The 13,522-nt window shown below is 39.6% G+C and overlaps 1 protein-coding gene across 8 annotated transcripts in view; it reads right to left on the bottom strand.

The window, feature by feature from the left end:
• Window positions 1-1,830: 1,830 nt before the first annotated feature.
• LOC119726279 (signal peptide, CUB and EGF-like domain-containing protein 1) overlaps window positions 1,831-13,522 on the bottom strand; it is a 53,021-nt gene continuing 41,329 nt past the window's right edge. For all 8 annotated transcript variants that reach the window (XM_038197941.1, XM_038197932.1, XM_038197936.1 and 5 more), the window contains 9 exons: window positions 10,577-10,735; window positions 9,025-9,234; window positions 8,372-8,533; window positions 7,787-7,954; window positions 7,152-7,313; window positions 6,201-6,398; window positions 5,016-5,168; window positions 4,351-4,430; window positions 1,831-3,393 (listed from right to left, as the gene is read on the bottom strand). In XM_038197941.1, the coding sequence (XP_038053869.1) occupies window positions 3,247-3,393; window positions 4,351-4,430; window positions 5,016-5,168; window positions 6,201-6,398; window positions 7,152-7,313; window positions 7,787-7,954; window positions 8,372-8,533; window positions 9,025-9,234; window positions 10,577-10,735 (1,439 nt within the window). In that variant the 3' untranslated portion in view covers window positions 1,831-3,246. The remainder of the gene's footprint in view (window positions 3,394-4,350; window positions 4,431-5,015; window positions 5,169-6,200; window positions 6,399-7,151; window positions 7,314-7,786; window positions 7,955-8,371; window positions 8,534-9,024; window positions 9,235-10,576; window positions 10,736-13,522) is intronic.

The following is a 13,522-nucleotide window of genomic DNA, read 5'->3' as shown; positions in this document are numbered from 1 at the left end:
AGAGTTCAGGCACTCATGGTCTTCCCTAATAATGTGCATAGTAATGTGACGTGAGGAGGCTAGTTTGGAGCACAAAACGTTCATGGTTTTGGTTAGGTAGGAGACAATGTAGTGATGTGTCAAACTGATATCTCTAAAGAATTCCTGAGATTCTGGTAACGTAACACAATGACCAACACAAAAGAGGGGGGGGTCCCTCTGTCACATTATCACGCTAGTTTCGGAGATGTACAGCTAGACAACACGCTTTGACGTCATCGATGTCCACGTTTGTATTCAAAACACACTGTAAGTATGTAAGCGGATTATTTTTTTGTTCTACAGAGGAACTAAAAAGGAAGCAAAAAACACACTGCTTCAAGGTTTATTATACAAAGTTGCAGATTTTATTCAGTAATGTCGAACAGCCTCTTTTTTATTCTTTTTTAATTTTTTAAATATAATACACGGGAATTCCATGACTTTTGTTGCAACATTTTCAAATTTCTTTCATCCAACCATAATATTCCATAATTCTTCAATTTATATTAGTATGCAAATCTACTATATATCAATGCAAAAAGTTCTGATGATTTTTACTCTTGCTACATCAGGAGCAGTACTAGTTACTTAACTTGTGGGGCTTTTCCTACGGACCTTACTTTGGAAAAATTCATACAATTTTTGAAGATATTTGACAGAACGTTTTGATAAGTTAAAATTTTATTTTGAGCGAATACTCAGGAAACTTTTTTTTCGGAGAGGACGCTAGAGCTAACCACCCCTCCCCTCCCCCCCCCAAAAAAATAAATAAATAAAAAATGTTAAAAATAAGAAAATACAAATAAGAATACAGAATAAAACAAAATAAAATCGACATCCGAGTGTCACGTTTGGTATGGGATTTTTTTTAAAGTGTAAAACAGACATTTTTAGCAAAATTACACACCCCTTGTTCAATTTCTAAGTGACACGATCCCATCGCCATGGCAACAACACCTAGTCTATCAATTTAGACTTCTCCAAACTCCGACAATTTTGGCGTATATAATAATTAATCTAAAGTTCGGTATTACTCATTACTTATCAAACAACGCGAGTTAACGCGAGGTTACGGCAGTGCAGTTTTTAATTTATTAAAACCAAGTATTAATATATACAGCTTGTATGCACGAAGGTCATTCTTTGGCACATTATATACACAAGAAAACTGCAAACGCTTAATCATATCGTAAGACAATCGTACGCGGTAAAAAAATGTCTATCACATACAAAAAGATTAATACAGTTGTTATTAAGGGAATAAATGTGTGCTCCGGAGGTTTTTATCACTCTGTTTAAGACCACTTAGAGTCTGGGTGCTGATAATTACCCGAGCCGGAGGCGAGGATAATTATCAGCACCCAGACTCTAAGTGGTCTTAAACAGAGTGATAAATACCGACGGAGCACATATTTATTCCCATTCATAAATACCTTTTCTGTAAAAACAAATCATATAATTCGTTCAAAACATCCCGATTTTGTTCAACAAATTCACTTTATGCTTTTTGAAACATCCCTCTTGCAAAATAATGGAGTGTTCAGCTGGCGAGTAAGATGTAAACAACCCTTTTATGGAGATTGACGCGCACGCATCATGTTCTGCGCGATGTCGCGCAGAACGCACCTGGCACGTTGCGTTTTGAATTTAGAACTATAAAATTCTGACTCCCTGGTAGTGTTGCGCATGCCTACGTGAGGATCGTGAACGTTCAACCAATGAAACGATAAGAGGCACTGGATTTTTAGGAGTCCACATTTTATTGTGACACTGGAAAAGTGTTTAAGACCAGCTAGCTAGCCATGTCTTTATCATCCGTTTAAGACCGGCCACGTGACGGGCTCTCGACCAATAGGAATGCGTAAACTGTCTTAGGTATTTATGAATATTGGTGAAAGCCGTACGCTAGTGGTCATTTTGACCAAACAAACAAATATCAAGAATCTATACTTGGAATTCTATAACAGCTATAGTAATATACAATTGTAAATGACATTTCCGCGGAGAAATATTTTGTTTAAAAATTACGATAGGTACAAAATGAGACTAGATTTGCAGAGCAAAGTAGCAAAGGTGGCGTCACGCATACGCTGCTTTCATTAATTTCCTCTAACGGTTTAGTAACAATTGCATATTGTTTTATCTTTATATAGCCCACAATTTCGCGAATACTTTGTGGTAATAATGCCTTATATATCACTCGGTATTGATAAGGATTGTATCTATTTTTACATTATCCTTTACCTTAAAAATACACATTTGCTTACATGCTTCCTTTAAACAATTATTGAAAAAAACCACAATTAAGAATTTTAATGTCGCCGCGCGACGCACACACACAACACAGACAAGATTTTCTTAATACTTTTCTATTTGATAATTGTACGACTTATGCAATCTCGGGAAGTAAAAACAGTTAAAAAGCATTTCCAAACTCTCCATTGAAGGGGCGGGGTCACTAGTACACAGTCTTTGAGGGTGCATAGCCGTACACACTTAAAGCAGAGGCAAACAGAACGATTTTGTTCCATTATGTTTGCTGCCGGCGACCACAACAGAAAAACCAAAACCAAAATGATCATGGGGAATGTGGGGAAATACAATCAGACAAATAATGGAGAAAAATAAATGAGAAAAGCGCAACAAACAATGAAAATTGGAATTATGAAACAAAAACAGAAGAGAAAAAAAACCCAACAGAATCACATAATTTATAAACATCTTATTCAACAACGTGTTGTTGTTGAGTTAGGAAAAGTACATTCAAAACCAGATGTGGGATTCGTTGCTTGTTGCACCAGCTATTGGTTGCAAACACTGCAACATTGTCCAACGTTTCCACCTCTGTGGATTACAAGTCGTCAGAGTTCATGAAACAGTTACAACATTAAAGGAAATGTCTATGGCCTAACAATCGCCACCTGCGCTCCAACGAACACACTGTCCAATGAACTTCAGAAATTCACAAGACAGCACCTTTAAGCACAAGTGCCAATTCTCAAACGAAAAAAAAGAAGAAAATCAACAAATATAAGAAATCGCTCTCAGAACATGTACACTCAATTCAAAACCTAAAAATAAACTCTCGATAAAAAAAAAGAATATGGAATACATTTTTTTCATACATTACTGCCTTTCGGTTTTTATTTATTTACAAAATAATACAAAGGAGATATACTATACACGGACGCGACGGGAACTCATCGTGACGTCATCGTGACGTCATCAGGGGTAAAAGAAGCGTGAAATTTTCCCTCGAAGGAGCTTAATGAAAGAGTGCGGTAACATGTTCATGGATTCCTCTTGGCTGTATCTGTAGTACATCTCGGGATGAGCGATCACTTCCAATAAGGCTGTCAGCGTTTCTTTATCCTGGTAGGAGCGGGAGAACAATACAAAAGAAAGTGTCAAACAAATTACGAATTAACGTCAAAATATCGTTACATAGCGTCCATCACCGAACTAGCTTTCTAATGAGCCTACAGGGTGAGTCAGAATGATCTGAACCCAAATTAAAGAAAATATAAAAAAATATGTAGCAATTATCAAAATAAGTGCAAATGAGATATGTGAAAGGCTGGTATTTTGGACATATTGAGTGAAAGTTTCATGTGTGTCCATTGTACCATTTTGAAGAAAAGCGCTAGCGAAGAACACCCGCTAAAAAAACACTCTGACCACGGTTCCATGGTTCAACAAATTTACTGAAATCCCGTACTGATGTGAAGCAGTGTAATAACAAATAAAAACCTAGTCATGGTGACTAACTCACTTGAAGTTATTGACACATTTAAAAAAGGCAAAACCAATTCGGTGTGCAGACTGGAAAATGAGCCACTTCAATGAAAATGGCATAACGCCTCACCACAGCCACTAATTTCAAGAATTCAAATTTTCTGCGGAAGAAACCATTCATATGAAACACTAATTTTTTTCCCTGATCCTCAATATACTCTATTTTACACAAAAAATGGTGAACTTGGGTCCAGATCATGTAATTGTGTCCTCTATTACCTAACTGCGCGTGTGCATTGCAAGATTTGGCAATGTTTTTGTCATTTGGGGATAAAGAATCCGACGTGAACGATGAAGCCAACTCCAAGATAAGGTCTGCTCAACTTTAAGTACCTAATTCCGTAAAAAAAAATGAGGTGTATCATCTTTTACAGGGTGTGTTATGGGCTAAGTGTTTTGCGAACTATATTTACATCTCGTTTTCATTGCACATTGCAAATTCGGTTGCTAATTACACCCTGTATTCAGGATCGATTTGTGCACATTTAACAGCAAACAGACAAACTGACGGACGGACAGGATATCAATTCTTACCTTAAGGATCTCCTGGTGATGATCAGACTCGTACAGCCGGCCATCCCCGACAATATCTTTAATAAGCTCCTCGTAATTCTCTGTTGAAAAAAGAAATTGAAAAAAATGTAAAAAAAAAAAAAAAAAATGAAAAATCTTAGGGTATAAAATAAATTAATTCCAGTATTGGTTTCACAAACAGGGAACAACCGGCTCGTAAATCAATAGACTCCAAAGAATATATGACAATGCATACTTAGTCCAACTTGATTATTCCAGCAAAGTTCAAGTTGATTTCAAATGATATAGATTGTTTACATTGTTTGTAAACATTTTGTATGGGCTGTCGCAAGCGCATCATTTTGAAGCCGTTGTTGGCAACATATTTTCAAAAAAAATCCCATAACACCCTTATTACATAAAAAAAAATCCATGTTTAGGAAATATTTTGTAGCGGTTGTTGATTATTTTGTATTTTCAACAGTCCAATATTAAATATTTTTGTAATCATTAAAACTATTCTTCACTTTTGCAGGGTTGGACCTTCCATAGTTTGGCCACCCGTGGTTGGCAAAATGTGCCAACCACACATCGGCGGTAGAAAGGTTTATTCACACGCCTGAACTACTAATGAGAAGGTCGTGGGTTCGAGTCCCGCCCAACACTGTGTATGTTAACACGCTTACCATCGTAGGTGGCGTAGTGGATCTGAAATCCGGAGTGGCAGTTGAAGGCGTCCGACTTGAACTGAATCCAAAGCTTCCTAGTCTGGGCGGTGAAGGCGATTGGTCGGGTCACGTTCTTGCAGGTCTCGAAGGTTGTCATCGATTGCGGTGAATCTGTAGGAAGAGAACGTACAGAAACCAGACTTAAACACAACTCCTCCATGCAATATTTTTTTTCGTACCGATTTAGTCACACGAAATTAAACGTAAAACTTATCAATGGCACGATTTCAGGTCTGTAATTCCCTTAAACAAATCCGCCACAGACTTAAATCAATGCCTGAAAATCGTATCTTACTCCGTGGCGGACCCAGGATTTGGCTGCTTTTTTTGGGGGGGGGGGGAATCATAATTTTTTGATTTTTTTTGGGGGGGGGGGGAGGAGGCGGACTATTTTGACGTTGGTTGCGCCACTTACACCTCTATTATACTACTCGAAAATAGGCCACACACATATCACCAAGGTCAAATCGTGGGATTAAAAAGAAATAAAAAAAAAAAACAACAACAAAACCTACAACTCCCCAAAAATGTGACTTAATATTTCAGTCACGTGATGTTTAAGCATGTGTGTTATATGGCCATAACCAGCCCGAAAATTTGGTACCCTCGAAATTCCCAAAATTTAAGGTAGTAAAAAAATGCAACACAAGAAAATAGACTGGTACGTAAAACAACCAGTCCAACACCTTTTAGACTACTGATTGGTCAGTCTTTTCAAAAAGTTGGATATGTACCAGTCTAGTCTGAGGCTTCAAATTTAAATCACTTGGCTTCACTGTCAGGTGCAAAATGTTGACGAAAGGTCTCCCTTAAAAATGAAATTGAGATCTCAAACTTGGCTGGTGAAATACTGAGGACCTTGTTTTTGCCTCATTTTGTCAGCTAAAGGGTGAGTATAGTTGGCCTGATTTTGTTTTGCATTTTTTTCTGCACTCAAGGTCCAAGTCTGTGTCATAACCATACTTGGCTGCAGAAAATATTGGCCTTCTTTCCACCTAGTTGCTTTACGGTGACACAATTTATTAGCAACACTAACTGTCACTACCAAACCTACAATTTTAATTGGTTCTTATGGTTCATGAGAAACAACAACAAAAAGAAGTGCACAATAGTTTCCAAATCATTTCAATATTTTCTTCTCACTTGTTTTCCTCATGACAATCTCGTCCCCACAATTGTCTTCCTCCGGTAGGAAAACCTCGGGCACGACCACGATAATCTTGCGTCCTTTGGGCGCCGCAACCCGCCAGACGCACTCCATACCGGATGGGTAATCACCGGGGTAGTTTGGGCTCTCGATGTAGCCCACATAATCGCCGATCACTCCGCCACACCGCCTATCTGTGATTCACACAAAAGATAATGGAAGACACGATCAATACGCGAGATTCGATTGACTGAGGTTGAATTTCTTAAGTCGATCAGGCCTAGAGTTCTAGGAAGTGCGAGAAGCAAACGGCTGCTAATAAAATTCAGACTAAAATTCAGAAACGTTTTTGTTCAGCAGCACAATGTGGAGTCAGGTTGGCCAGTGGTTACTTTCCTCGCCTTCCACCTCAATGGCCCGGGTTGGATTCATGCCCTGGTCCACATGTGGATATGGTTTTCAGTTCCTACCTGATTCCGTGGGTTTTACCCAGAATATTCTTCTAGGGTTTTCCTCCCACCTCTAAAACTGTACTCATTGTCTTCTCTCTACAGCTTTCTTCAGGCTTTCGAGCTACAGTGCCTAGAGCGCTTTTGAGGAACCCTTAGTTTCATTGCCAGAAAATTATAATAAAATACCTCATACAATATCATTTATAGTGACTATTCTGTTAATACAATCAGTAGGTCTTCCAAAAAAATCACGATCTTACAGGCTACCTAGGCTACTTTAGTGCACACAAATTAACAGCATAAAAATCACCAACACATCACAAAAACGTCAATGGCAATATGAACATATATCTATTTTTTTTCTTCAAAAGTTGACCTTGTTCCTAAAATGCAGCATTATGCTGTGACGTTTTGTGTCGAAGAAATTCATGACTATGCCGTCGCTTGAGGGCCACCGTATATGATCACGCGTACATCACGTGACACCAGACCCACCTTTGCATTCATTGGCTGTTGTCGTTCCATCGCCGTCCGTTGTCGTATTACCGGGGCACTTCACGCAGTAGTTCATCAGCCCTTCCGATTGGTACGTCCCCGTCGGGCATAGCGAACACCCGTGCCGCACCACGTCGTAGAAACTGCCGGCAGTACATTTCTCTAAAGGATAAAAATAATAATGAGTTTTATTCACTAAATTAACTACCGAATAGCTGCATAACCATCATAATTGTTTGCTTGTTGCTGCTTATTTAGCACACGAATATTCCTTCTAAGGCCATTTCAGCTCCTAGTCTGAGATCAGACATTCACGTCGTGTGCAGAGCCAAGATCGAAAGGCTGATATATCATGGCATGCAAAATGTTATGCGATCCCGCGCGCCAGCCAATAGGAGTCAATTACATTATTAATCGCCCAATCTGCTCGCATTATCATAGACAATTAACGTGCAAGGGGATATTCCATAGACTACTCAACTCCCTTAAAAAGACAGAAAAACCTGATCTCTACTCTCAAAGCACCGATTCCACTCTTTAGTACCCATTACGGGAGCCAATCTCGACAGAGTGTCTTGCCAATGGACACAAGCTCTGTACTCCTAACATTTCTACCTGAAAGTTGTTACAATTACCTCCCGCCAAACAATCAGCGAATGACGTGGATCCTGTTGACCGCGTGTGTATTTCGCCCCCACAGTTCATGCAATGCGTCCTGCCTTTCTCTGCTTGGTACGTCCCGATTGGACACGGTTGACACGGAGCAAAGCCATCGACAGAGTACTCGCCAGGATTGCACTGACCTTGTGGGATATGAGAAGTTAAAGAGATATTAAGGGTCACCATCTTGAAACATCGAAACGCCCTCAGTCGGCATTCACTCAGAAAGTGGCAGGTAAAAGGGCCGAAGAACGCAAAAGCGCAGCACAAAGTTGCATTTAAAGTCTAATTGTAATTCCCCCCACAATCATCAGGGATTCTGTATAATAAGATTCAGCTCACAGACATAAAACCAGAAGTCGTTCAGTGAGGGCGCACGCTGAAATCAAGAGCAGCGCAAAAGCTGGGACATCCTGGAGCATGCGCAATCGACGGACTGCGCCACGTGTGCAAAATGATCCAATAAAGAAGGGGGACACGTGAGGTCATGTGTCTGGTATCCCGACGTCATTTTGCAAAGGAGCTGCATGTATATGTGTTTATGTGTGTAGTGAACTCACCACCGCAGTGCGATATATCCGAGCCCCCGACTATGCCCGTGTTGTCGGACTGCGGGCATTTGTTGCAATCTAACTGCCCCTCCTGGTCCTGGTAACTCCCCGGCGGACACGGAGCACAGCGGGACGAGAAGGTCTCGTGAAATGTTCCCACGCTACACGCCACTGCAGAGGAGACAAGTAGGTGTAAAGACCGTTTAATGGACATCGCCATCTTGGATATATTTCATTGTAGTCAAATATAGTCATGTGGTGTTTCTTAAGCTCTTTGTCAGCAACTATGGATCACTGCTGTCCTCATGGTCAGCATTGCCCCCTCCCTCAAAAAAATACCTCAAGTGACTTGAAAATTGAGCCAAGATGGCGCTGTCTGTGAAAGGTCTTATGAGTTACTAACAACAGAGCACCGTGAAACGAACTCCTTGCAAATTAACTTTTATTTTATTATATAAACTAAGTGTTTTTTTTATTACCTTTTTATAGTTTTACTTAAGAAAATCACACCTCATGGGCTAAGTAAAATTAGACAATATTATCTCAAATGATACGTAAGATCAACGTACATTTTCTATTTTCCCTTGACATTCACATTAACCTTTTTCGTCCGAGAAACCTGTTATCGCAACCTTTGAAACTAAATTTCAACCAAGACCCACCACACTTGTTTTTGACCATGACATGACCGGGCTGGCAGGCCGTCTCCACGTCCGATGTCGTCCGGAAGGATTTGCGAGTGACCCGGTACTCCGTGTTCTCGTTGAAGGTCACCACAAGATGCTCCTTGTTGATGGCGTACTTCAGCTTCCGGATCGTCTTGCGCATCTTCTTCTTCGTCTTGGCCGTCACGCAGTCCACATCACAGTCGGCTGATCAGCGGACAAGGTAAATGAGATAACACGATTTGTATGATTGACAGAACGACGGAGGAATGCCACTTTCGCAGCTTGCGAGTTTTACACTTCGTGGTTTCTTCGTGTATACAGCGTGTCCCAAAATACCCGCAACATTTATTTGCGAGGTTCTAGCGTCGCCGCGGAAACACGTACCGCCATTAATTTTAAAGCTTGAAATGTTAACTTTGTTTGATTTTCAAAAGGGTTTTGAAATGATCTGTGTTCAATTAAAGGCATGTCAAAAACAAACTCAAACGATTTCAAGGAAAATCAATCATGCGCATTTTTTACTAATGTGGAAATGGTTCATCATTTTCGTGATATGACTATCTCGTTGCCTGTTACTCTCTGTGTTTCCTATTCTTTTCGATACACGTAGACTACGTCTTTGTGAATTCACAATATTGTTCTTCGTTTCAAGTTCAATTTTGAAATTCACGTGCAAGTATGTACCTATTCAAAAAGCGCGCTCAAAGTGTGACTCGAGTTTGTATCTGATGTACTGCATCATCGATTCCCTTGAAATCGGTTGAGGCTGTTTTCGACATGAATTTATTTGAACACGAATAATTTTAAAACTCTTTTAAAAATCAAACCAATACTCGCCAGGGATAAAGTTAAGATTCCAAGCTTTAAAATGGTATTAAAATAATGGCAGTTCGTGTTTTCGCTCCGACGCTAGAGCCTTTGCAAAAACAACAACAATTGCGGGTATTTTGGGAAGCGCTGTATATAAGAGGTATTGCTACAACATGTGTGTTGATCACCCCTTCCTTGACCAATAGACCTTATCCACGAGAGAGCCATTTTTGATCGTGTTCTCTGAATCTATTTTATTAATTCTAAATTGTTGAATGAGATGGTGCCAGACTATTTTAGATTGGAGTGCGTTCCAAGCCTCACTTTCGATTTTGTTTTCAAATGTGACTTAAAACACGAGGGTATGTTTAGTCACAAAATTTAAATTCTTCATAAGAGCAGATTCCTGACATTTGTAATGAGCGTTTCTTTCGTTGCTTTCATTTCAACACGCAAGTTCCAAACAATTAACATTCGATACATTTATTTCGATGCTGCATAAGGATGATACATAATACATAATGTTATATATTCAAATTGACAATACATACATAGTAGTAAACATTAACTAAATGGCAACACCTAGGTCCGGGGTGAAGAGTTAACCTCGCTTTCAATTTAACATGGCCGACTCGTAAGTTTGTTGGAAGAAAGTCATTGGAAGCGATCCTCGCACTTATCTTTGATCCTTACATTTTAGTAGCCAATGACCTTGAGTGGTTTTAATACAACTTACCAGTGGGTGGCTCTGGCCTGACGGCAATCTCAAAGTCCGCAAAGATGAGGGAGCTGCGATTGCGCGTCCGTCGCTTGCCGCGCCTCGCACCGTCGCTCTGGCAGGTCAAGTTGACGAAGTTCACCTCACAAAGACCGCTGCAGCCGTCGGCGTCAATCTCTGCACCGGAGGGTGGGGAAAGGAAAGATCAAAACCTCCCAGAAAATGTAACCGCAAAAGGTGTTTCGTTTGTACATTAACAACTTTTAAATGCTGATTTACTGCAGTGAGTGTCTGCTTGTGAATTCCTTAATTATTATGCGTGTTGAAAGTCACGCTAAATGCACTATATCATAATTAACCCTGCACATCGGGCATATATACAGGATGGTGCAAAAAGAAAGGAACCGACTTTTGACAGGAATTTTAACCTACTTACTTAACTTATTTGAACTGTTTTTTTTATAATGTACTGAAGTATAGCTCTTCAACCATATACGTGGGGGAAAATTTTTTTAAAAAAATCGCAAGAATAGTGTTATTGGCCTATGCTTAATTGAAGACAAGTCACCAATATCACTGTTGTCCACCGGAACTCAGTCAAGTGGATCGAAAAAAAAAAGCCGTCAGTGGAGAAACAGGTTTGGCACATGATATTTTTAAACTACCATATCCCAGAGGCAAAATATGCATTTGCAATCATTTTTTCGTCACATATGTTTAAAGATCAATATTTTAATACCATTAAATTGAATTTTTGAAATAAACACTAATCTGTTATCTGATAAATATACATTTTGACATTAGATTGTGTTATTTTTCTTTTTTTCAGGCATGATTTCAGGCTCACTTCAGCTTGTTACATGTACCATGCAATGTGCACGTGCGGGCGGTACAAGCTTTAACTTTATAGAATAAGCAAGAGGAAAATAGCACCGTGATCAGACAAACGGAAAACCATTTAATTAAAAAATAATGATGATTTCACTTATGAATTCATTTCTTAAAAAGGGCCATGCAATGTATTTTTCTTCAATGCAATTCTAGAAAATGCACCTCTGTGTCCCATTCAACAATATTTTAAATTTTCGTTTTGCCATTTTAAAGGGTAATTTGGTGCCTTTTGGTTTGTTATTGCTCAAGCGAAATTCCATGTTAATGAGCAAATGCATGATGTAATTTCAGGCATAAATCTCAATGTTACAGCTATTTCAGCACCAAAAGTTGCCAGAAATTTGGATATTTTTGCTGTTGTAATTTTTCTTGTCTTTGGCGATTCGTTGTTGGGTCAGTACATGGCAGTACGCCAATGACCATTTTTATTCCTCACAAATGTTTTCAATGAGCACATTTTCCAGGTTCACAATTTGAACAGAAAACCCCTAAACTAAACAGTGTCTTCCTGAAATGACATCACGGCAACAGCACCCTCAGTTGTCCGGAAAAGCATGACAACGTTTTTAAATGTTTAAAAAAAGTACACTTTTAAATGAAATTCACCAAAAAGAGGTGTCAAATAGTTTTCATATATAAGAGAAGTAGAAAGTTGAACAAAACGTGTTCCTAAGAAAAATTCATCTCATGGATCCTTCAAAGCCAGGGCCTAACCAGCTTCCAAGAACATTATGTTTTCAATGGACAGATCACTAGCTTCCTGCAACTGAAAGCACCGTTTTCATCATAATTTGTTTTTAAAAAAAAGGGGGTGAAACAGAAAGTATCTAGATTTATAGATGACAAGAAGGAGTGGTAAAACTTCGTGCTAATAGGGATAAGCTACATCGGTTACAGTGTTTAAAAGCTTTGAAATTTTTCAACTTTGTTGTCTGATATTTTTTCTTTCAAAACAATTAGAACGTATGTTTAAACATATGGGTTACCAAATTAACGTATGTAACTAAATAACACCCATGCATTTTGTGGTGTCATGGAAGATATTTCATGGAAAATGAATTCTGAGATTAAGGGGATCAAATTAAGGAAAATTGCCTTGCTCATGAACACTCATGTGCACTTTCACCGATAACGGCGGCAGCTGGAAAGATTAGTAAAGCCGCGTTTCCATATCAAGGTAAGAAACGCAGAGAGCACCGCAAACAAAACTGCAACGCAGACATATGGCAACATTTCATCCGGAAATGTCAACAACCCAGACAGACGCAAACTACCTCGCAGACGATCGGCACCGGTTCAACTCTGCCGATCGGCTCCGCGATCTGTCTGCGCAGTCTGCGTAAGCTTAACGTCGATATGGAAACTAGGCTTAAGAAACATCAGCAGAAGTTGGCAGGCAATGGCAGGGCTTTATTTTAAGTAAGATTTCATGCTTTGCATGATGATAAGAAATAAAGTGTGGAAGGTTTGCGGTAGAACCATGGAAAGATATCTCTTTTTAAGTGGTTAGTAAAAGGTCCTGAAAAAAACTGGTGGGTTGACCACTCAATGTTCCAATCTATATGCACTAATCGTCTTCGTAAGTGCCGGACGATCACAGCTACACGCTGTTCGAAATATGTATCCACTGGTTTGTCTCTAAAACACAAACGATATAGTGTTCAACAGACCCTTTTACGGATACCGCAGACCAGAAATTCATTGATCTACTGTGAGCAAGTTCGGGCAGGAACCATTAGTCGACTTGCGTTCGATCCGTGAGATAACTTACACATGTACGCCTGCGCACTACTAGCAACGTGCGAACGCCTCTAGTCAAACAATGGACAAAACGTCATCAAAAAAACGTCTTGGTCCTGGCTCCCTGCAATGCTTTATGATGCGCGCGGCTATTGGTAACCAGCGATGCATCCGTGTAATGTGGCCCGATTCCAAATAGTCGACTATCGAGTAGTCCAATCACCCTTTGTTCGAGCGAAGTTAGTCCAACTATGGTCAACTATAGTTTGCGTTCGAACTTGCTCTGTGCTAGGCTGCGCCTCATTGTTGAACAGTTTGCAGATCACATAAATC

This window comes from Patiria miniata, unplaced genomic scaffold (genome assembly GCF_015706575.1).
Source record: "Patiria miniata isolate m_02_andy unplaced genomic scaffold, ASM1570657v1 HiC_scaffold_1, whole genome shotgun sequence".
NCBI lineage: Eukaryota > Metazoa > Echinodermata > Asteroidea > Valvatida > Asterinidae > Patiria > Patiria miniata.
Note: the sequence above shows the minus strand (reverse complement) of the source record. Positions and strands in the feature narration are given on the sequence as shown.